A 24,711-nucleotide genomic window follows, 5' to 3' on the forward strand; every position below is an offset into this window, starting at 1 on the left:
TGTCAAGGGAAGATCACTGCCATGCAACCACACTGCCTAAGAGGGAGAGCTTAAAGAAGACTCACTCTGGCTGTTACATTTATGGGATAAAGTGATTGGTTTGTAGTTGAATTGCATACAATGGGAGAGGTATGCACGAGAGTCCTTGTACCCACAACTAACTTTGTTCACTGATGGATGAATCTTGGTAAAACCACCCACTTCTCATGTGTTAATCAACATGTTCAGTGAACCAAGCTCATATGCACCAGTGCTCACTGCATCACTCTAGAGGAGTTCTTGGCCCATCTACACCACAGGCCTTTACCTCCTTTGGAACCTGTAAACAAACTACTGCAAGGTTAGTTAAGGGGGGGTCTAGTGCATCCATCACAGGTTGCTGTAAAATTTAAAACTAAAGAACTTTTCCTGAGTAGATAGTGTTAATACCGTTCTCTTCTTTAAGTCTTATTTGACTTAGAGTTTCCTTTAACAACCATTGTTACTCCACAGATAAGGTCTGCTTTGCCTTTTCTGTGTGTTTTGCTCCCTGGTACTGCGTTGCGTAACTGATTTTCTTCTTTGCTACAAATTTTGAATATGCCTATTATGCTGATATTCTTGTTTAGCATTAGGCATTAAAGCTACCCATACTATTTTAACCCTTGGCTTTATATTGTGACTTTCTGTCTCCTCTTTACTAGACTGTAGTTTGATTCTGTGTGATCTACCATGTCTGCATTTCCTACTGGACTACAATCACCTTTTGTAGAATTCTTGAGTGAAGAATGCAGAGTTCTGGTGACTGCACCCTTTTTCTAAACTGTGTTCTTTTGCATTTTTTTGAATTTTGTACTTTCCAACACCTGCAAATTTTCCAGAACTTTTCAACTAGAATCACAATGGTCATAGAGAAGTTTTTAATTTTTTTGAAGTCTGTTTTTCCTTTGGCCAAAATAAATTTTGCATCTTCTCTATGGGCACCCATTCTTTAATTAGTGCCCCTACTTTCCAATAATGTGAATCCCTAACCTTACACCTTTTTCTCAGCTAGGCATTTAAAGCTTTGCCTTTCCATCGTTCTCCCTCTGATTGTAAATAGTGAGACAATTTCAGACTATGTTACTATGAATGTCCTTAACTTCAGCTTTTGCTTTCCAGCTAAATTTCACCCTTAAGGACTCTGTCCAATCTTACCTTATTTTGTCAGAGCTCACATGGACTACAGCTATTGGCCTCTCCTTGTGTTTCCTCACATACTGTCAAAACAGTATGAGATGCTCCAAATCTGGCCAACACACAAATAAATCATCCCAGAGGGTCTCTTTGAACAAACATTCCCAACATTCCTAATGCTTGTTAAACTGTCCACCGCTGCAGTCTTCTCTTTCCTTTCAGCTGGAATCCCTGCTGCAGAAAGGGTACCACAGTTGCAAGAGAAAATAATGTAACTGCTGTGAAACTGAGAAATTTAGTGCATTGGCAAGTTCCTTGGGCCAAGTGCTTTTTCCTGTGTCTGATTTTCAGTTGTATATTTTACTTTCTTTGCTGTTAGGGGCCTTAGAAATTTTCTATTTGATTGTATGCCTTCATCTACTATGATGCTGCAAAAATACATGTCTCACATGATGTCATAGAGAAATCATGGAATAAATCATCTTTGAAGAAGATAGCCTTGAGGTCTCAGTTAATGCATACACTGTGGTTATGATGTCTTTGCCCAGTTGTTGCTATGAAGGAGCAGAAAAAATCACAAGAGACAAAGCTTGCCCTGTACTTTGCATGCTAATAAGGTTGAAAACCTTTCATTTCTATTATAACAAATGTCACAGAATCTGAATTATAGCAGTGACTCAACAAAACAGAAGAAAATAATATTGGAGGTTCATGTTGATATTGAAAATAATAAGCATTTAGCATGGCTTACAAGCTAAAATGTCAGTATGGGGACTCCAGTGTATTGGAACAAGTTTGGTCAGGTCAGACTTTTACTTGAAACATTTTTTTAGGGGGGGATGTGTTACAGGCAACATGTTTATATCCTCATAATCTAAGGAACTATGCTTAATCAAAATAGTAAAAGCAAATATCCTGGTCACTGGGGATTTACTTAGCCAGTCCCATTTGGTTAAGTGGTATGTGAGATGATGTACAGTTTGTCTGAAATTCAGACACAAGGCTAATTACAGCTAAACAAAAATAATTTATAGGGGGAAAAAAAAAAAAAAAGTTGTCTATGAATCTTATTTCTAATATAGTAACTGTATTTTTCAGTTTTGCTCTTTGAAAACATTTCAATGATTCAGAGTAACTACCTGCCAGGAAATGGAGTTTGTCTTTTGCTTGACTACCATAGCTAAAATATATGTGTGCAGAATTTCAGTTTATGTGAAAAATAAGTCTTTAAAATCAGGTCCAGGTAGGTGCCAAGTTCAGGCCTGGCAAGACCTAAAGAACCCTTACTATTGCTGGGACTTAAGACCTCCAGTATTGCAATACTCATCGTTGGTCAACCAAGCCAGGAAGTTCAAGGGCAGACTGAAAAAAGCTACTGAAGGTCCTTTAACACCAGCTGCTACAGGGCAAATGTTTTTTCATCACATAATTGGAACCACAGTTTCCCAAAGGGCTTATACCAAAGATGCCATGCTATAGGATACCTTTTCAAATAAGAAAATAGTAATTATCACTGAATAAAGTTTAAAATCATTTTCTAAACTCAGTTAAGCTAAAAAAAAAATAATTCACAGCAGAAGTGGCAGAACATATATTATTAATACTTGGAAGAAGCTACATTGCTAAATAATACATTATAAGCTTAAAAAAAAATAAAATGTATCATGGAACACCTTCATCTTATCAAGGGTCCTTTAAGGAGACAGGCAGGTTCGAATTGGAAATCAGCATCCAGTGATGAAAAACCACTGGCTATCCTGCTGAACGTGGAATTTTTTATTCAGAACCTGTGCTTTTGAACATATTCAGTGGGGAACTCCCACCTTATATGTCTCGCAGTAATGAGGAGTGTAACAAAGTGGAAACCTCTAAACATTATATATTTCTGTCAAAGTTGTTTCACCTCTAGGTGTCTATTGGCTCACATTTCAGAGAACTGAGACACTTCATAAAACTGATATTTTCTTTATAACTAGAAGAAAAAATTAATCTGAATGATATTATTAGTAGAAATTTATTTCCAAAAGTGTTTTATATACATCTTGCCTGACTCTTCATTAGTACACTGACTTCCTGCATTACTGTGTATGTTTCATTGTTAAAGATAGAATTTTTTCATAAATATTAAAATAAATGCTTCATACCAAAGTTTGATTCTTGCCAAAACCGGAAAAAAATAAGGCAAGGACTGAAAGGGAAACTGCTTTTCCTATCATAGTAACAAAGTTCAACTGATTAAATGAAAATTTGCTATGTTGCAACATTGCCTTTAAATAGAGAAGAGTGGATAAAAACTGTTTATTTGTAGGCATGCATCCTGGTCCAGAACAGAACTGATGGCCTTTCTCAGCTACTCACATACATGATAACTGGTTAAGTAAAAAAAGACAGTTCAGCACATCCTTTCTAGAAGCTAATAGGCTAACCCTTAACACATGAAGCATTAGACCAGTCTAAGCTAGCTGGAAGGAGAGCTGTGGCTTGTTTCCAAATTTTAAAATAAGCTTCAAGAAAGGATGGATGGGTTATATTTACCTCAACATTTAAATGACAAAATCTGTATAATTAGTTGGTATAAATTATACTTTATAGAATCAAACCAATTAGGTGAAGTGGTTGATTCATATTTTTTAAGGTTATTGTGCTTCAGTTTTCCTGTCTCTTTCTTTTGTTCACTGGTGACAGAGTAACTGTGAAAGCAATTTATAGAAATAAACCCTTAAACGCTGAGCAATAAAAGCACATGCGAATCATTTTAGTCAAAGGAATAGTATGTATTTTTATTTTAATATGACATAAATATACTTTTAGAGGATAAGGCCCTGATGTAGAAGAAATGCAATTGAATTTTAAAATTTACAAAGTTTTTATTCTGATATTAGCAAGTAAAAGATCATTTTCAATGACTTCTGAAGTCATTAGTAAATTTGGTTTATTTTTAAGGTGTGTATTTTTAAGATGATGCTCCCTGAATTTACATTTTTTATCGAAAATAACTATTAGCTAAAGCTATGTTTTGTCATATCATTTCCAACTCACAGGAGAAGTCAGTATTGTAGGGGAATAATTGAAAACTGATAATAATAGAAGAAAAATTAAGTAAGGCTTGTACCCAATACTTGAATTCTGTGTACTTGTGTGTGTCTTGGCTTTAAAAGAAGCAGCAACCTGATGATCAGAAACCATTATCCCAGGGCTGTTTTGCAACCACATTTAAAATGTTCGGATGGCTGTAGAGCAATACCTAGACATCACAAGGGCCATTTTTTTTTTCAGTCATTGTCTTTCCAGAAGCATCCCAGTGAAATCCATCAGGTTAGTTTGCATAAAAGAGCATGGCAAATTTCCAGAAATGCTAACATGCGTGGAAACAGAAATGCCACTGTTCATCTTTCTGGTAATGACACTTTAAATAATACAAGGTTGAAGGGTCATTCCTAGGACCTTGCACATTATCTTTCTGTCCATACTATAGAAGTTTGCAGCTAATTGGATTTGGATTTCAAGAGTAGCCAGTACAATGCATTTGACAGAATGTATTAAATCCTCCACTGAAGACAGCAGAGGAAGTAACAATCTTAAAAAGGAAAGTCAACAAAACAGCCAATTCAGAAACTGGAAAAAAATATCTTTCATTGATGTAATTCCAGGAATTTCAGTGCAAGTAAAAAAGGACCTTTATAAAAGAGCGCTAACCTTTTTTTTTTTTGTTTTGTTTTTTGTTTTTTGTTTTTTGTTTGTTTGTTTTTTTCTTACATAACTTTTTTTTTTCCTTATATAACTTATCTATTTCACAATTATGATATTAGAATATAGTTTGCATATTATTAGCCTTAATGTAGCACCTATTTTCAGTGATTATATATTGGTTCATAGAATATTTTAATAGGTTTACTTTTAAGTACTGAAATCTATAGATATATTTTCAAATAAAAGACAACCAAATGTTGAACTTGGAATAACCTGCCTATATATACTTATGCATACACACTCTGTGGATCGAAAGCTCTTATCAGAGTTATTTATTTATATATTCTGGGAAGCTTAGTACATCACAGAAATTGCACACACACTTTTTAGCATAGGTTTTACTATATAAAAGCAGGTCAATTTTGTTTACTCAATAAACTAAATGTGACTGATTCCATTCATGTGGCTTTGAACCAGTCTTGCTCATATTTTATTGCAAAATTGGATTCAGATGCAGAGTGCAAGTAAAAGGTCTTCTGGTCAACATGAAATAGAAGGAAAAATCTTTTAACCTCCTGCTTTGGATGAGTGGCCTATGAGAGAGAAGTTGCTCAGATAATGGTACAATGCAGATCCCACCCAGTAGTAAATTAGACATTTACGTAAAAGGATTGCGTGATTGAGAAATGATGCTGTTCACAAACCTGAAAAATTAAAATAATAAAAGCAGAGGTTTTGATTTAAAAAGAAAAAAAAATATATATTTTTTTAAAATAACACAAGGAAGAATTATTCTTTCCCCACTTGGACAACTTGGTAGAAAATTTACTTGGGATTAAGGTGCAGAGCTATGAACTGCCTAATTAAGTATTTTACCAAGTCTCCCCAACTTTCTGAGAAATTATTCTACCCACTGCAATTTAGGTAGGAAGTATGACTTTTCTTGCTACTCCTGTTAAAAGTTATTGTGCTTTATATACAGGACTTGTATCTTCATTGGCTCTCAGAATGAAAATGAGTCTATCTTTCATTGATTAAAATATTTTCCTGGCAGACAAGATTCCCTAATTCAGCTCAAGCAACTAATTACTTATTATATGCCAAATGGGAGATACTTACACAGAACAGGTAGACAGATACATTGCAGATTAGCCTGCAGGCAGTAATTAGGTGGGAGACCTAGTCAGAGCTTGCTTTGAATCAGAAAGGGAGGGAAGGTTGAATCCTAGTCTGCTCCATCTTTGTTAATTTTCTTACTCAATCTTTGTTAATTTTCTTACTCCATCTTCATCTTTGTTAATTTTCTTACTCCATCTTTGTTAATTTTCTTACTCCATCTTTGTTAATTTTCTAACCACTATGTCATAAGACATAAATGGAAAAAAAGCGCACTAGCTTCGTTTTGTAAACGAAGCTTTTCTCTTTTAATGTCGGAAAATATTAAGCAAGTCTGATTTGCATTTACCTGGGAGTTTTGGGTAAGCTAAAACTGTATTTTTGAGTTGAAAATATATATTAACAAACCGTTTACAGAGCAGACAGAAGACAGGAATGCAGACTCCAGAAACAGACCCATGCAACTGTAAGCCAATCATGAGAACAGCAGCCATGCAGAGGTCATTATCATTTTGGATTGTAATACCAGTGAGTCTCTTAACAACAGCTTTAACACCAGCAAAACAATAGTCAAATCAGTACCTGAATAAATAGTATCAGAGCAGTATTTGCACAGTGCCCATACAGGAATCAGGGGAGGATTTAGGGTAGCTCCTCTTTAATCCTGGTTCCTTCCAAGTCTCATACGTCTGTACTATCTGCATCTCTGTCTCCCCCTCCTCTGGCCTTCTCTTTCCTCCTCACCTTGTCTATCCTTATCTTCAACATGCACTCTTGTCTCCCTTCTCCTAAAAGAGGCACAAATTTATCCCTGATCTCATTTTCATCTTATAACTACAGTGTGGCCATCTCCTCCTTCTGCTCCCCAAGTAATTTTTACTCTCCAATAATAACACGGCTAAAATAATTTATCCTGTTTTGGTTCACTTCCAGCTCTGAGTCTCTACACATTTTGCTACACTGAGATCACGATTCTTCATCATCCCAGAAAAGCACTTTACAGCTCTGTCTTGCTTGGTTTGGCCACTGCACTGTCACACAGCTCAGTGACCCTTTCCTGCTGCTTCTATTTGACCCATCTGACTTAGCTCCACGTTTGACAGCTAGTCATAAAAAAACCTCTGTATTTTTTTTCTACACCACACTTAATCACTGCAATTAAAGACGTTTTTACATAGACTAAAAGAAGGTATACAATGGCTCATTTTATTTTTCTTTAAAGACTCATGCCAACTTTCTCTTACTTTTTTCTTATTAATTTTCATCAGAATTTTTCAAGTAGTTTCAGTAGGAACTGATTTTCCCCCAAAAGTAGATGTAGTCTTAGTAAAAGTTCCCTAGAAGCTTCCTTTTTTTTTTGGTAGCTGTCACTGTTGCATGATCTTGATCATAAAGCATCTGGAAGAACGAAACATCTGATTCAGACTGAACAATGACACAAACCCAACTAAAACATAATATAATATATTGAAAGAAACAGATAAACTGGAGGGAGTTCAGTTACCATAGATTCTCAAAACACTAAACATGTAGTGAATTTTATGTCTCCTACACTTACATTATTTTTTTAACTTTCTCAAGAATGCATAACTAGCAAAGGCTATTCTTAGAGAACTGCTTGGATGATGGAATGAAACAAAAACCTCTTTAAAGCTCTAAACTGAGAGAGACTGAACCCTCAGCTACAATGCAGAGCATGAAAACAAATAAACTATTTCTTACTAAATATAGCTACTTCTTACTATTCCATAACCAATGAAAAATACAGATAATTTGTCACTAGGTAAAATGTAATTCTCTGAGTGTACAGTAAACAATGGTCCAAGAAATACAGTGAACACAATAGTGATTAGAAGTTAAATATTATCTATTGGTCATAAAATTATGTTTTTATTCTGCACTTATCCAATTAATTTTCCTCCTATCATCAGGTTTAAGTGGTAATTGATCATTAACAGCAAGATTTATAGGTCAATTATTTTTAAACACATCATTATCATCATAGTAGATTATTACTATCAATAATTGTATTTTACATCTGCTACCTTCTGTATAGAAGATGTAAACAAGTACGGTTCATAGAAATTCAATAACCTTTGGCAGGAATCATGACAATCATTCCACCCCAATGTGTTTTCTGTGGGGAGGGGTGAAGAAATTATTCGTTCAAAACAAAGACAGTATTTAGATTGGATGCCTGAAATTATCCACAGTAACCTTGGGAATGGCTAAAAAGCACCATGCATTTCCACCTACCCTCTGATAGCGAAGAGCAGCTAGGTCTGCAGATTTAACAGCATGGGGTTGCCTTGCAACAACTTGAGAATCAATTGCAATGTGACTCACAGACTACAGTGTCACTTGCTGCATCACTATTATTTCTGGCAGTGTCTGCCGCTTTCCGCCAATTTTTCTGTCCAAGGAAGAAATCAACACAGCCTTTCTGCTTCAGACAGTGGTGGGCTTGCTTTCTGAAAATTTAGAGGCTACGCTGCAACATGAAGTGAAACAGACCATATGTAATTATCTAATTATAATCAAAATAGTTAAGGCTTATCATTTTCAGAAATTCCTAACAACCACAGTTGTAGTCAGATTTTCAGGAGTGCTCCGCTCCTTGTAAAAACATTAAATGGAATGCCCCAAAAGTACTTGCAACAGTCCAAAGGTTCCTACTGAGAGCATTAGGAGCTGTTTTGAAGCAGTTTTGAAACTGTCTTCTCTGAGTCCAGTTGATTTTTGCATGAAGAAAAATAAAAAAAATACAAAGGAAATAACAGAAATATTCTAGAGGAATTCTCTTTCAAGTATTCTCTTGAATTCATGACTATTATTTTTTTCTCAGTGACTTCCACAGCAAATTAGTTGATCTTATAAATGTGATCGCCAATGCTTTCAAGAGAAGGAACAATAACTAAGTGCTTGCTACCCACAGATTTCACTGCAAAAGGAGCAGTACTTGTATAGAAATCTCATCTTTAAACACTTAAATTGGAAGACATAAACATTAGTTTTGATAAGTTGATCCTACTTTCTGTAAAGTATTGAAACAAAGAGCTTCACTCAGCAGTCAGAATTGAGTATAACTGTTAAGCAGGTATTCTTTATTTGCAGCACTGGACAGCACTGGGGATCGCTCCACCACGAGTGCTGCACCTGGTAACAAAACACTCTGACGAATATACACAAAAAGCACACTTATTCATCAGACTTCTTAGAAAAGGCAGTCATGCTAATGGGTTCTCAGAATTCATTTACATAATCTGAGCATGCGTAGTAAAAATAGAGTGAGGGTCTTTTCCCCTCCTTAGTGTTCCACATAGTCTTCCTCACACTGCCCATTAGTTGAACTTTATGTTTCTTGTGTCCGTAGATGGTCACAGTTACCTCATCCGTCCTTCAGCTCCTGTTTGTTCTAAAGAGGTTAGTTAAACCAGCTTCCATTCACTTATCTTGATACTGGTGTCTTCTTAGACACTTGTTTTTTAGGTTCCTGCTATTAGGGATGTACTTAGGGAGTTTTTCAGGCTGCCCAAGGTCTGTTTTATCTTCACTAGGCAAGGAGTTAAAGGTTTTAAAATATCTTACAAGTGGGTAATGACTACAGAGGGTAGTTAGGAAAAACAAAGTATAAATGAAAGTATATACATTGCGGTAAAATATGGGAAAAACAAAAGCTAGTAAACCACAAGTGATAGTTAACATTAAAACTAAATGTCCTACTTTACACGTCCCTGTACATTAGCAATTTCAAGCATACTTGTAGCAACTTCCCTTCAGTATAAGGACTACATATGTGAGACCAATTGTCATCTTATAGTATCATTATTTTTTTGTCCATATCACACACTAAATCACAAGTATTTTAAGGTAACTGCATAGAGAAACCAAAACTTTAAACAAAGAACAGTAAACTATTATGCACTTTTACTTGATGATTTCACATTTTTATCTTTAAGAATAAAAATTTTCTGCTTCAGACTGTGCCAACATGGTGAAGAAAAGTAATATGTATTTTAGGGAAAACCATTTACTTAAAATGTACCCAATGAGAATGTGAAAAGGAAAGCTTCAAAGGGAGTCTTCGGAGTAATACAGAAGCAGAGCATGTTTTGTTTAGATGATTTTAGGCATGCAACTTAGGTGTGACTCAGAGGACTAAAGATAGGGACTTAATTTCCTTAGTCGATGGAGAGAAAAATGATTCTTCCAATACAGATGATTTAGAGCACTTGGCTTAGATACTAAAGTAAATGGCTTGACCACATTCTTAAGAGTGAATGAATTGTAGTAAAATTGTGTTATTATATTTTGTGCCAGAGTAATAAAGAAAATATGAAAAAGCTCACACAAGATATTTAAGAAGCAGAGATGTTAAGCAGAGCATTACAAATTCTGTGTCCCATCCTTGGCAATATACTTTTTATCAAGTTAATGTTTCACATACATCATGCAATTTAAATTTTATAGAGGAAATCGGTGTATTGATTTATTTCATGGTGACAGTGTGATCACCAGAATATTATCAACAGACCTATCTGATAAATGCCAATTACATGCTGCCTGAGATTCTGAAAAAGGAAAGACATTTTCTCTTGAAAGGATAATTCTTCTTCTATCTATAAGGCATGCTACACCTTGATAATTCTTTATAACCACTGTGTAACTTACATAAAAACATTTAATTCAAGCTTTTACACTAAACCCCCTATAAATTATTTTTCTCATTGTTTTGGGGGTTTCTTTGGGCTTCTTTTACTGACTTTTTTTTTTTTTGTAATAATTTCTTAATCAGAAAAAATTATATTATCAGAACAGTTCTTTATTGGTCATGATACATAATGAAGCTGGTTATCTAGAGCTGGTTTTCCACAGAAGCCCTCTCAGATCCAGGAAGCATGTTGTCCTACACATAAATGCATTGACTAAGTCAGGCTTTGCACAAATGACCATTTAGCCACCACTTTTCCATACAACAAGACCAATGGAAGGAAAAGTGATGATGGTAGCATCGTTCCTATACAGTAATAACAGCATGATTAAATCGGTTACTCAGGAACTTGATTTGGTCTCTTCAGCTTGTCAGACTTCAGTCTCATATCATCTAGGAGAAATCCTTAATTATAAACTTAAGTAAGTTCTAAAAATTAGCATTTTTTTCTCCTCCTAGTAAAACTACCACCATACAAAAAAAAAATTTCAAGATTCTTCAAAGAATATTATTCTTTTTGCCTAGGTATTAGGAAACCAAACAAGTGCTACTAGAATTATTTCTACATTATGCTGTTAAACAAAGTATTCTGTATTGTCTCTGCTACACCCAGGACTCTTTGGAGACAGAAGCTGTGGGTGAATAACTTCAGCTGAGAAAATGCACTGAGATTTCCCATTTCCTGAACTCTTGCTCCAACAAGGAGATATTATGCTCTGTGGAATTAGTCTCTGACATGCAATTGGGAGTTTTATTTTAGAAAGCTTTCTGACAACAGCTTATTGGTTGTAAAAACAGCAAATGGTTAAACTGAAATTTGTCAGTATACAAATATTATAGCAGGTATAATGAACTCCCCCCCCCTTTAAGGAATGAAGAAAGAGGACAGCCTCTTTCTCAGTTTGCTAGATCACCTGAGGGGCTGATAGAGTCCTGCCTCAGCAGCTGCCAGATCTGGGGAAGCTCCATCATGTGGATTGCTCTAAACTTGGGCAGGATCAAATTCGAAAGGGGTTTTGCTTCTGCTCATTTTCCTTTGAAGAACTGGGGATGCTTGGACACCCAGGATCTCTGCAGTCTGCAGAAGTGTAGCCCTTGCTAGGTGTGGACTTTGGAGTCCACAGCAGAGTACCAGGAATTTTTAAGAATGGTTATGCTATATCTAATGAGGCCGTAAACCCTAAGTCAGAGCAGTGGGTTTGAGAATGGAAGAAGCCTTGCCATTACTGAAGTTTTACCAGTCTATACAAGGCCATGCATGACCTGCATCAGAGAACATGTTGACAAAGCCAGGCATTTCTCCCCTCCCCTCCCCTCCTCTCACAGTGCACAGAGCCACAGCTAGGAGATGAATAATTCTATATTACTGCTGTGATAAATCGAATCTTTCCAGTTTTAGGAGCATGTACATCAGAAGCTGCTAATTATTAGGCTGATTAGCTGTAGCTAACAGGTTTAGTATACTCAGTATCTGTTTGTATTCACAGTATTCTTTCTTTTGCCTATTACACTATTGTTAAAACACCATCAAGTAAATATGAACTGTTGTCTTTGGATTCTTCCTAAACATACAGAAATTAGTGCCCTCATAACCTGCCCAGGATAAAAACTGAAATGCCTTGGTAATTTAAACTAACAAAAATACTATAATATACATAATCTGTTGTTTTGTGTTTTGTTTTTTTTTCCTGAAAAAACATTAAAGATTTAGATCAAAGAGAAAGAAATTATTTTATATCAGTCTCGTTGACTATCAAATTCATTCTATCACATTTAACTTCAATGCAATACTTTGGCAACTGTCAAAGAGAACTGAAAAAAATATGGACAAAGAAAAAGCAGGAGAGGATAATCTTGCATACACACACTATGTGTATGGTGACAGATTAGAAAAAAGCTCAAACAGCATTTACAGCCATTTGCTGGAAGGCCATTATGCATTTAACTTAAGCCCTTAGATGCTAACCTGGGTTATTTCTTAATGGCTGTTTTGCTGATAAGATGTAGTGATGGTTTTCATTTCTTATTCTCATCAGAATTGAAAAAATTTATGGCAAATGGTGTGCCTGTAAATTGCAGGCGTGAAGAAATAAAACAAACAAAAAAAAACCCTTTGTAAGTAGAAATCAAATCTCAGAACAGTTTTTGAGCCTTAAAAACTAAAACTAATTTAATCATGTCAAAAGAACTGTATATGTGTGCTGAATTTCAGTCAGTATGACTGATTACCTGTCACTTATTCTGCTCTGATTTCTTCCTGCTATGCACTTTGGAACCATCTTTGTTTTAGAAACTTGGAGGCAGCGTGTATGAGTAGTTAGCTCACCTCTACCTCTGCTTCCTGAATGCTTTTGGGGCTGAGTAGCAAGCCCTATCCGTCATTTCAGCCTAAACACTTCAAGAGCATCATCATTCATTTATTTTTATCATACTCATTGATGCTGCTCAACCTGAAACTCCAAGGATGTTTCACACCTTGAGTCACATAGACACTACACAGGCTTGATAAGTGGATGCTTGTATGCTAAGCTACATAATCACAGGGCTTTTTCTAGTTTTGGATTCTGGGTTGAATTTTAAGTGTAATTTAAGTGCAAAGTGTTGCATAAGTTAAGCAACTTCAACTGGCACATAACTTTTGACCTTAAAAATAACATTTTTTTTTTCTTAAAATTCCTTACAACAGAGTGAAAAATCTTGAACAAGCAATATACATTGCTACTAGCTTCCCTATATGTGAAAATATTCCAACTTGCATGCAATATGCATGACTGAAATTAGCAAAAGGGTAACTACTTGCAGAGTACAGTTTCATAGTGCAGTCTGAGAGAAGTAAGGTCTTGCATCTTTGGCACATCCCACATAACTCATCCTTTACAAAAGCCAGGAACAAATTTACAAAATACATTTAAAAGATTTATGCAAGTAGAAGAAAAGATTTTTGTAGGCAAAGAAGTCACAGGGGACAATATACAAAATTTGACAGAGCTGTTTGAGCAGCATAACCAGCTGCTGCATAAGTTTGTCTGAGCTGCATGTTCCATCATTCCTAGAAGCTGCACACAACAAGGTTTTCAGGACCTTTGGGAGTAAAAGGCTATTACTCAGACCTGTTTCAATATACCTTTTTACCAAATGGAGGTAGTAGTGTATACAGGCAAAATGGACAATAAAAACTGAATAACGTTAAACTGTCACAGCAAGCCTACATCAAGAAGTAAAGTCCTCTAGAAACAGAAAAATAAAAATCTACAAAACTGTCTTTCTCTTATATTTCATGTGCAGCATGTATTGATCATTTCAAATGCCCCCTGTACAAAGACTATTTTTTGGCAGAAAAAACGTCATTTTCATGCTATACATTATATTCTCTTGAAATTTTTCCCTGAGCCGGCAACAATATAAATTTTTTTTTTCATTTATTTTATTCTGAAAGTATGCTGTCACAGTAACACCATTAAGAACTTCCATATGCTGTGAAGATAATATTACAGAAGGACGATGGCAGTGTAATTACATACTACATCTTCAGAGATCTGACTCTGGCAGAGTTGAAGATTACTTCAGAGTTTCAAATTAATCTGTATGACCCCATCTTTATGGCTCTTGAATTTCTGGAAGTGATGAAATACCAAGTCATTGAAAATAACTGATAAAGGCCTAAACAATTTGAAATGAGTAACGATGTGTTTACTTGACTTCATCTAAGTCCCATACGCTTTACAACCAGGTACAATATTTTATAGAGAAATGTTTGTTTTAATGAATCTGAGTGTTCCTTAGTTCACTAAAAATAGATCAACTAAGCAAAGAAGGAAAAATCCATTAGCATATGCTCTTACATTTTACATTCACCAAAATTGTGACTATAAAGAGAAAACACTGCAGCAATGATTTCTGTCATCAGGTATAAGTGTCTGTAAAAGACCTGGGCATCAGGGTTCAACTGTGTTGTGGAAATGTACTATAAGGTTCAAGTGCAGGCAAAGGTCTTTTGGATCCTTTTTCTTCCACCTCTTCTGAATAACTTGTATAGCAGAGACCCAGTAATACATATATTTATAAGTGACATTAGATAATAGCATTTGTGATTGTCTCCTGCACACCATCTTAAAACTGTATTCTTTACTCAGTCATTGAAGTACGAGTAAGAAATAGCTGAGGCTACTCTTGTCTTGACGATATTTTGTGTCATAGTGCACATTTCCAGCTGTTAGAACAACAAGAAAACAAACAAACAAGCTTCCTTTATTACATTCCTTTGGAAAAAGAACGAAACGTTCCTTTAGTATGTTCCCTTGGAAGAAATAGTTAAATGATAATTGCACAACCTTTAGTAGTTCAGTCAATGAATAGTACAAAGCTACACGTGGTAATGTCCAAATGTGGATGCTGACACAAGCAGACTTTACTTACAGGGATTTTCTCAGAGAAAGCAAGTTTTGCCTACCGGTATACTTTGCATACGGATGGACAGGGGGAGGAAGCAGACAAAACACATTTTTTCAGAGGCAATCAAAAAGACATTTATATAGGTACCAGAGCCCAAACTACTAGCTCACAAAAGAGCTAGGTTTGCTCCTAATCTAGCAGTGCTAATGTAATTTTTTTTCCTCACCTGGAAATACTGTAAAACTGAAAAAGCTGACACAGCATGCATCGTAAGGAGATAACGACAGGGAACAGCATCTGCTGTTTAATTCAGTGGCTGGATGCAAAAATCATCTATACTGCTGTTACATGATATACAACTTCTCAGATCCTCATTTTGTGAATCTGACTGAACCATGGCCAGGTGGAAATCTCTGAGACCTCTCCCTAATATGCTTCCCACTAGTCACAGATGCCTGTTCTGCTATACTTTTGAAAGAGGTGCAAATTTCCTCTACGAGGAACAAAGGAGGCCATTGCCTATGTTTTCCTGTGCCAAAGGGGATGCTGTGTGAGAGCTGTTGGAGAATGACCCAGAAAAACAAAAAGCTACCTTTATTGAGAGCCAGGATGAAGTGAATCAAGCATCTTGGGCCTGCTGTGAAATCAGCCTCAAAAGCTGCTGCCGCTTTTGACAGCAAAGGCTGCTGCGTGAAGAAAGGTGAATGCTACCTGTCCACTGGAAGTATGTGAACATGGTGGTGTTCAATGGCAGCTGTGCAAAATAACAACTCCAGCCAGAGATGCAGCTGAGCAGGAAAGGCAGGTGCTTTACCACTGCTGTAATAAGCCAGGACAGGTTGTTATAAACTAAGGCCTGATGCTAGTGATGTTGTTAAAGTCAAGGCTGACCCAAAAGTACTTTGGACCTTTTCTTTTAGCTATTTTAACTGTTATGTCTAACATTTTTTTCCAACAGAGCTGTTTCCCTGAATGAAACCAATTTGTACTCACGTATCAGTAGTAATGCTTCGTTTAAAAGTGTGTAATTTTTGTGTATTTTTTTAAAACTTTTGTTACCACTAATAGTAAAAATTGAAAATGAAAGTGTGGAGAGCTAAAAATTTTTCAGCGCTGAACTTTTAGTAAGAGCATCCTCTGGTGGCTAATATAGAAACAGTACCTTTTATATCTTTCCCTCCCTAAGGAGTTGTACATGTCATTATAATGCCAAATATTACAGAAATGGGTGAAAATCGTTTTTCCATAGAAGTTTTCCTTTCAACTACTGTGAAATGCATAGATGTATTTTCTCAAACAAAATTAAAATTCAGATACTTAAAACTGTTAAACGTAAGAGGAAAATACTTATAAACATGTACTATCTAAAAGTACAATTTAATTCAAAATAGCCAACCACATGGATAAAATTAAAGATAGAAATATAGCTAGATATCTCAAGAGACAGAGATTCCAAGGCACTTACAGTTGCACTGGACCAAATCTAGAACCTAGGGGAAATCAGTGGGTAAAACATGTATATTTTTTCCTAATCCTTTGTTGTTTTGATCTCATTGTTTCAATTGGATAAATTAAATCTATTTATTTTGCACAGGCTCCATAGTTTTAATCAGACATGCTATGTTACTTATCAAGGAATCCCAAGAATGACTGTCTGCCACTTTGTCACAGGTATCTTCCATTTAAAAGTACCTGAGTCTTCTCACGTTGGTTCCGCTATTGGAAGGATCAGAGCTGTGGACCCTGATTTCGGGAAGAATGCAGAAATTGAGTACAGCATAGTTCCAGGAGATGGAGGAAACCTGTTTGACATCACAACAGATGAGAACACCCAGGAAGGAGTCATCAAACTGAAAAAGGTATGTGGCACTGATGGGGTGTATGTACCTATGGCTCAAGTGAGAAACTAGGTAAGAGAATAAACGTTGTGCAATTATACCTGATAAGTAGCACACAGTAGTTTGTATCTTTATTACAATCTGTGGGTTTGATCTTAGTCTTAAAAGAAATATTGGAGTTTAATATTTTATTTCATATACAATCAGGTATGACTTTTCATAAATAATGTCAGTTTTAATGGCAGAGGAGTAACTTTCATCTCTGTCTAGAAAATATAATTTCTATTTTATGGGAAGTTTTCCACCTAAAACCATATGAAAAATGATCCAGTTCTGAGCATGGAATTAAAAAGATATATTTTATGTTTGTGATAATATATTTTATATGCACTTACAAGCATTTTATTTGGAAAGTTTTTATTTTATGTTATTTTAATAATGAAGCAGTTGTACAGTACTGTGGTGAACAGAGTTTTTACTCAGGGTAGAGAAGTCCCAAAATATTGCAAATTGATGTGTCCTACTTCCAGTCCCTTAATAGTGTTCCAAATAGCTGGTTATCAGATGTTCATGCAAGGGACCACGTTGCATCTCAGCTGTTGATGTTGTGTTAGTGTGCTAGAATAAATTCAAGATTACTGAATTTATGAATTTTGAAGATGGAAAGGATAAGTGTTATTTGGAACTCAGTGTTTAAAGCACTCAGTAGGAGAGATCCAAACCAGTGACTGTCCCGTTTTAACCAATGATTGTCTTCTGAGTGCAGGCATGTACATGTACACAAATGATCAACTTGTTTGATAGAAAGAAATCTGAACCACCAGCTCATTCTGAACAGCCAGGTTATGTTTTATAGACAGTTCTCATGCTTGTAGGTGTAATTTTTATAAATTAAACACATCTATAAGCTGAACACTATACAAGCGTCTGTGAAGGGAACAGTTCTGTATATGTGTATTAAGACAGGCTTTAGGAAAAGAGAATATTTAGTTCCAATAGAATTTAGAATTTAGGTACTTAAATTTCCCCTGGCTCTGACCATGGATCTATATTTGCATTATACTCATTCTAACAATAAAATTCCTGGCTTCAACCTCTTGACCCGGGAAATGGTACATTATCCATGGGTGCATTAAAGGACCAGATGATGTCACTTACTCTTCTGCTAGTTTTAGTTACATAAAATGGAAGCTATGATACCCACAGGCAGTAATTTGTCAGTAAGACACAAATTCTTTTTGCTCTTCACACCCCCCCTTCTTTTCTGACTAAAAGTTTGAATGTACTTTTTACTCCTTATGTGAATTTTTAAACTTCGTTTAATTTTTAAAAAATGTTTTGATCACCTTTTTCCCTCTATGGAGGTGACTCAAAAATAGCTCCATCTGGAACTGTCAGGCTGAGCAGCTGCATGCCCCTCCATATACACTGCCAGTCGGAAATGGCAATCAGTAGGAACCATTGAAAAATGAATATTTGAGTATCAAGTGTAGGTTTTTGATAGGATTCAGTTCTCCCTGGATTAATACTAAGCCTCAGCTGTGCTGCTTGTTTTTATACACAGCAATGGAATTTTAGGTTCAGTGTGTGTATATATATTAGACTGTATAGGCAAAACATTCAATAGAGTGATGCAGATTCAAAGAGCATGAATATAATACTTGTTACTGATGAGAGCATGCATGTATGAATTTGCCTGATGCAGTTATGTTAGGACCAGCATATGCAAAATGCCTGGCCACTTCTGAGACTGCTATATGGATGGGGAATTATATAGTATCTAATTAAAAAAAAACAAAAAACAAAAAACAAAACATAAAAAACCCAAAAAAAACCCAAAAACCTGACACAGCTATTTCTATATCCAGATACTTTAGAGCTGATCACTGTATTTTGCTTCATTTATTATTAGTCTTTCCAATGAGAAGATATGACATGTCTGAAAGTTTATGGCACTTTTACAAACAGCAGAACATCAGTCGATGTTGCCTAATGTAAATGATAGATCATTGTCACTGAACAGGAGGGGAAAAAATATAATCCTAATTCCTTCTGAGCTTGGGGACAGTGACAGGCTGTGAAGGTCAGGAAATACCAGTTTTGTTCTATGCAGGAATGTGGAAAGATAAACCCAACATGCAGGTCCTCTAGTAAAGAATGCCATTATACAGACCCTACATATTGCCCTTCACAAAACTTTTCTCAGCAAAAAGGTCCCATTCACTAAGCTTTAAATGATCCAAGTGTTTCAAGACACTTTGGAATCATCCAAAATCCATCCACTTAAACTCCCTGCTGGATCTCAGGCTAACAAGAGCAATGTGGATTCTTAAAAATACTGTTAATTCAGTTGTCTTTTCATACCCTTTATGCTTGTAATAATATAAATATGTTTTCATGGGTAGCAGTTTTCAGATTTTCAGAAGTGCTGGACGTTCACAATACTGTGGACACCTATTAATATGCCTGCTACCCATACTGTACAGGCCTGCAACAGCACTATTCATTTGTCTCCAAAGAAGCAATTTCACATTGCATGATGTTCAAAACACTGATTTGACCTTGTGCGATTATGCAAATATTTAAGTCAGGTATGCATTTAAGTCCTTCTTTAAATCAAATCTGGTGAATGAATAGGACTAACACTTTCAATTATGAATTATGAATAATAAACAATGCCACTAATAAAAAGTGTCATGTGCTTTAAAAACAGGTTTGCACATATGCACGGCATATTCTGATGCTATACGTGCTGCAGGAATTCAGTGCTGAGCCATTTAAAAACCATTTATAAAGTTTGCTTTTATTTTTCCTGAAAAATGTCTTGCAGCCAGAAACTGTCAGTCACTGCATAGATGCTTTTTGGTTCTGTTGTTACGCAAAAAACATGGAGACATTTCTATATCAAATTGAGAAAAATTAAGCCTTCCTTAACTACATTTATTATTGGTGGAAAATACATTTGATGATAAAAAATTGCACAAGCCAAACTGCTTTTTGGCAGAAGCAAAAGGCCATTCTCTCTTTCTCGGACACTAAATGGGCACAACAAACAGCTACAGCTGTACAAGGTGCATATCTTAAACCATCTGTTTTGGTTGCTAATTTATTTTTGCACTATAATCCAATATAACTACTATTCGTGCTATTTACATATGTTAAAAATGGGATAGCTTTTCCTATATTCTGCTAAAGATATGATCCAAATGCCATTTAGCACCACTGTGTGGTTAGTACTGTAATAGCTTCCTCTGTCTCACAAAAAAGGGAAAAAAATAGTATCGGGAAAAAGAGTAGAAAAATGTCTGGCTTTAGCATAATACTGCATACAGTTCTCTATAAGGGTAAGAAAGATTACTTTATTGGGAATAGAAATACCAATTTCTTCCCTTGTGTGGTGCTCTTTAATACAGCTTTTATTGGGTTTTGTATTTATATAGTATCTGTCACCTTACCTGAATGCTTCAGCAAACTATAGTGAGTGCAAGCTACAAGAAGCAGGGTGACAGAAGAGACCATCTCCTTTGTACTGGAGTGTAGTGACCTCAGGTGAGGCATGGAGTAGTGCTCCCAGGTATGGAGGGAAAATATGTCAATCCCAGGCAAGCTCCTGACTCTATTGAAACTGGTAAGAAATCTTTAAGGACCACACCCAACAGAAAAGGAAAACAGAAGGACCCAATCTTTACTGAACAGTTGACACTAAATATATTAAGCTAAGGATGAGTTTATAGGATAAACCCATTGTGTGCAGAAGCCTCTTAATTGGCTCAGCATGAGCTAATCCAGAAATTGAGCAGGGTTCAAGCACTTAATCTGGCTCAGGCATTGCTAATTTGTGCAGAGTGTCATTAAAACCGAGGAAAAAAGCTGTTTCTAGGCTTCACCTGATATGATCCTACACTGCCGCACTATACTTGGTAAGCTTCTCCATGTGTGTCAATGGAAGGAAGCTCAGGGAAAATCTGCATCTTGTTTTATGTAAGCTGTGTACCACTGCTAACTGATCAAGTGGCATAGCTGTATCCATGAAAACACAGCACGTCAGAGAGGACATAGCACTGCATGATGAGAAACAGTAACTGTGATGTTAAAATAACAGCAACTGGGGGGACAGTGAACAGACCCAGTAGCTGCAAGGAGGTATGTGGAGTGTATGCTTCCTTGCAACCTCAGGGGTCACTGAAAAAGTCTTTCATTGGAGTCAGCAAGGAGAAGTTTGACTGCTGACTGAGCTGAGTTGTCTTGATCATGGAATTGCCCATGTATGTAGCACTAGGATATTGCTTATAAAACAATACATATACAAACAGAGAAAATTGCACCCAACAGATTACTCCAACACACTATGGTCAGGGTCTGTCCCTTTTTGAACCTTATTTCAACCCTCTTGTGCCCCACGTTGGGCAACGAAAAGGAATGTGGTGGTTTAGGCCTTGCTGGGACCGGAGACCACGTTGCCGTTGTCCCTCCTCCACCCTCGAACCAAGTAGGGCACAAACCTCAGGGTTGAAATACGGGAAGATTTGACACAACAGTGTAATAAATAACAATCTGAACAACAACAACAAAAATGTTCAGGTTTGGGCCCCTCACTACAAAAAGGACACTGAGTTACTCAAACATGTCCAGAAAAGGGCTACAAAGCTGGTGTAGGGTCTGGAGCACAGGTCGTACAGGGAGCGGCTGAGGGAACTGGGGGTGTTTAGTCTGGAGAAGAGGAGGCTGAGGGGAGACCTCATCGCCCTCTACAGCTGCCTGAAAGGAGGGTGCAGAGAGCCAGGTTTGAGCCTCTTTAGCCTAGTAGAAAGCGACAGGACAAGAGGGAATGGACTCAAGTTGTGCCAGGGAAAGTTTAGACTAGATATTAGGAAGCATTTCTTTCCAGAAGGGGTTGTTAGGTGTTGGAATGGGCTGCCCAGGGAGGTGGTGGAGTCCCCATTTCTGGAGGTGTTCAAGAGTCAGCTCGATTTAGAGCTGAAGGATATGCTGTAGGTGGGAACTGTGCTAGGCGAACGGTTGGACTAGATGATCTCCAGGGTCCTTTCCAACCTAGATGATTCTGTGATTCTGTGAATAGCAATAATAACAACAATAAACAGTAACAGCAGTAAACAAGACAAAAGATATACAGAGAAATACCGCAGTGAACACATCCAGCCCTCCACACGTGCTTCCTGTGACCAAAGCCATCAAGGAAAGCTTCCCGCGCTGCTGCTGATTAACCTGGCTGGAGATCCCTTCCCCCTGCTGGGGAAACTTGACCCTATCCTAGCTGAACCAGGACAGAAGGGGAAAGTGTTGTCCGGTTTTGAGACAGGCACATATGACACACAGTTTTTCTACAGTTGCACAGTGCTGTTATAAAGACAAGCCTAAATTTACATTCACTTCTTCTCAATACAGTGCTACTGCCTGTAACTATCCATATGCCCTGGGGCTTACAATCTCATCCCAAAATACAGCTTTTCCATCATTGTAGGAATGGATCATATCATAGAATCAGAAAAAATGGTTTTGGTTGGAAGGGACCTGAAAGATCATCTAGTTCCAACGCCCCTGCCATGGGCAGGGACACCTTCCACTAGACCAGGTTGCTCAAAGCCCCGTCCAACCTGGCCTTGAACACTGCCAGGGAGGGGGCAGCCACAGCTTCTCTGGGTAACCTGTTCCTGTGTCTCACCACTCTCACATTAAAGAATTTATTCCTGATATCTAATCTAAATCTACCCTCTTGAAGTTTAAAACCATTACTCCTTGTCCTATCACTAAACTTCCTGATAAAGAGTCCCTCCCCATCTTTCCTGTAGGCCCGCTTTAAGTACTGGAAGGCCACTATAAGGCCTTCAGTACACCAGGTATAGAAGACCACACAGTACTCCAAGTGGGGTTTCAGGAAAGTGGACTAGAGTGGGAGAATCACCTCCCTTGACCTGCTGGCCACACTTCTCTTGAAGCAGCCCAGGATACAGTCGGCTTTTGGGCTGCGAGCACACATTGCTGGCTCTTAGTCAGTTTTCCATGTACTGCTATCCCCAAATCCTTCTCCACAGGGCTGCTCTCAACACATGCCATCCAGCCTGTATCGGTGCTTGGGATTGCCTTGGCCCATGTGCAGGATCTTGCACTTGACCTTGTTGAACCTCAAGAGGTTTGCACAAGCCCATCTCTCAAGCCTGTCCAGGTCCCTCTGGATGGCATCCCTTCCCTCCAGCATGTTGACTGCACCACACAGCTTGGTATCATCGGTGAACTTGCTGAGAGTGCACTCAGTCCCACTGTCCATGTCACCAACAAAGATGTTAAACAGCACCAGTCCCAACACTGACCCCTGAGGAACACCACTCGTCACTGCTCTCCTAATTGGACATTGAGCCATTGACCACAACTCTTTGAGGGTGACCATTCAGCCAGTTCCTTATCCACTGAGTAGTCCATCCATCAAATCCATGTCTCTCCAGTTTAGAGACAAAGATGTTGGGCAGGACAGTGTCAAAAGCTTTGCATGGGTCCAAGTAGATGATGTCAGTCATGAAAGCCTGTATCACAAACATTACTGTTGTATTGCTTATGTGTGGATAAAAAGCAGAAATTTTTTGAGTTTCCAGTCCTGCCTGTCTGTGAAGCAGAGCAAATTAACAGCATAGTTCTTTTCCCACCCTTGCCATGCTTCTCATCAGTATTCATTATATCTCATCCTGTTTTTTTCTTTCAGTTCTTCTATGTCTAACTATCCATCTATCTATCCATCTATCCATCTATTCTTTGATCTATCTTACAGATATATCTTTATAGTAGCATTTCTTAACTTCTACTTTGAATATGGTAATATATCAAAATATATTTATTTCGAACACAGAGCTGTTTATATGCTTTCCTAGTCATACTAAATAAGTCAGTTCAGGGTACTTGCAGAGATGCAAAATAAAGTGATTTGTCAGTATGTGTTATTTGATTTTTGGGATTTGTAGAGCGCCTTTGCTGCACACACTTGTATGTATGTTGATAGTGCTTTACTATGCGACTATGTAGAGCCACTTGTAACAGCAACATAGGAAAAGGCAGATAAGAATCAGTAGGGGGGCCAAATACATCTATTGTATTTATATTTATCATCTATTATTAGAATGTCAGTCATTGAACAGTTCACAGTTAATAAGACATTGCTTTAATATTAGCAAAAATTCTGTTTACTGTGGAAAAACTTGTAGCTTTTGTAAAATAAAAGCCTTATTCAAACAACTTTCTGAATAGAATTTTTGAATGAATGAATGAGTGTTTCTACTGGTTATTTATAAAGAAAAAAACACCTCTCCAAAGTCACGCCATCAAAATCTGATTAATTGAATGCTGTTTGAATACTCTTACAGGTTATTTTTCTGGAAGATTCAAACATTCTGATATGTTTGTACCCTTACCAGGATTCCAGATTTTAAATAGAAATAGGACTCAGTAATGTCAGACATTTATTATGTATCACCAAAATGCATTAAAAAAAAAAAGAAGAAGCAACTAAAATATTGTGTGGACCACTCATTTTCTTCACAGATGTTAGTGGTAGTGACCATTACTAAAGTAGAAACACAAATAAATGCTATTTTGACATCTTTAAAACTAAAAATCCAGATGGCTTTGCCTGAGAGCTAGGCAAACATTCAGAAATTCTTCTGTTTTCAGGCAGACTCAGGACATATCAGACAAATGCCATAATTTGAGACTGTCAGTAGCTATCTATATGGCTCAACTGTTCAAAACTGGGAAGACCAGAACTGACCAAGGGACTGTAACATGGAGTCATTCCCCCCCCCC

General features: G+C 37.0%; 1 protein-coding gene across 4 annotated transcripts in view; it reads left to right on the forward strand.

Annotated features, from left to right (window-relative positions):
* CDH12 (cadherin 12) overlaps nt 1-24,711 on the forward strand; it is a 393,880-nt gene that overhangs the window by 325,079 nt on the left and 44,090 nt on the right. For all 4 annotated transcript variants that reach the window (XM_026843110.1, XM_026843111.1, XM_026843109.1 and 1 more), the window contains one exon: nt 16,736-16,923. In XM_026843110.1, the coding sequence (XP_026698911.1) occupies nt 16,736-16,923 (188 nt within the window). The remainder of the gene's footprint in view (nt 1-16,735; nt 16,924-24,711) is intronic.

The sequence above is a fragment of the Athene cunicularia genome (genome assembly GCF_003259725.1).
Source record: "Athene cunicularia isolate RWA chromosome 2 unlocalized genomic scaffold, athCun1 chr2_part1, whole genome shotgun sequence".
Classification (NCBI taxonomy): Eukaryota; Metazoa; Chordata; class Aves; order Strigiformes; family Strigidae; genus Athene; species Athene cunicularia.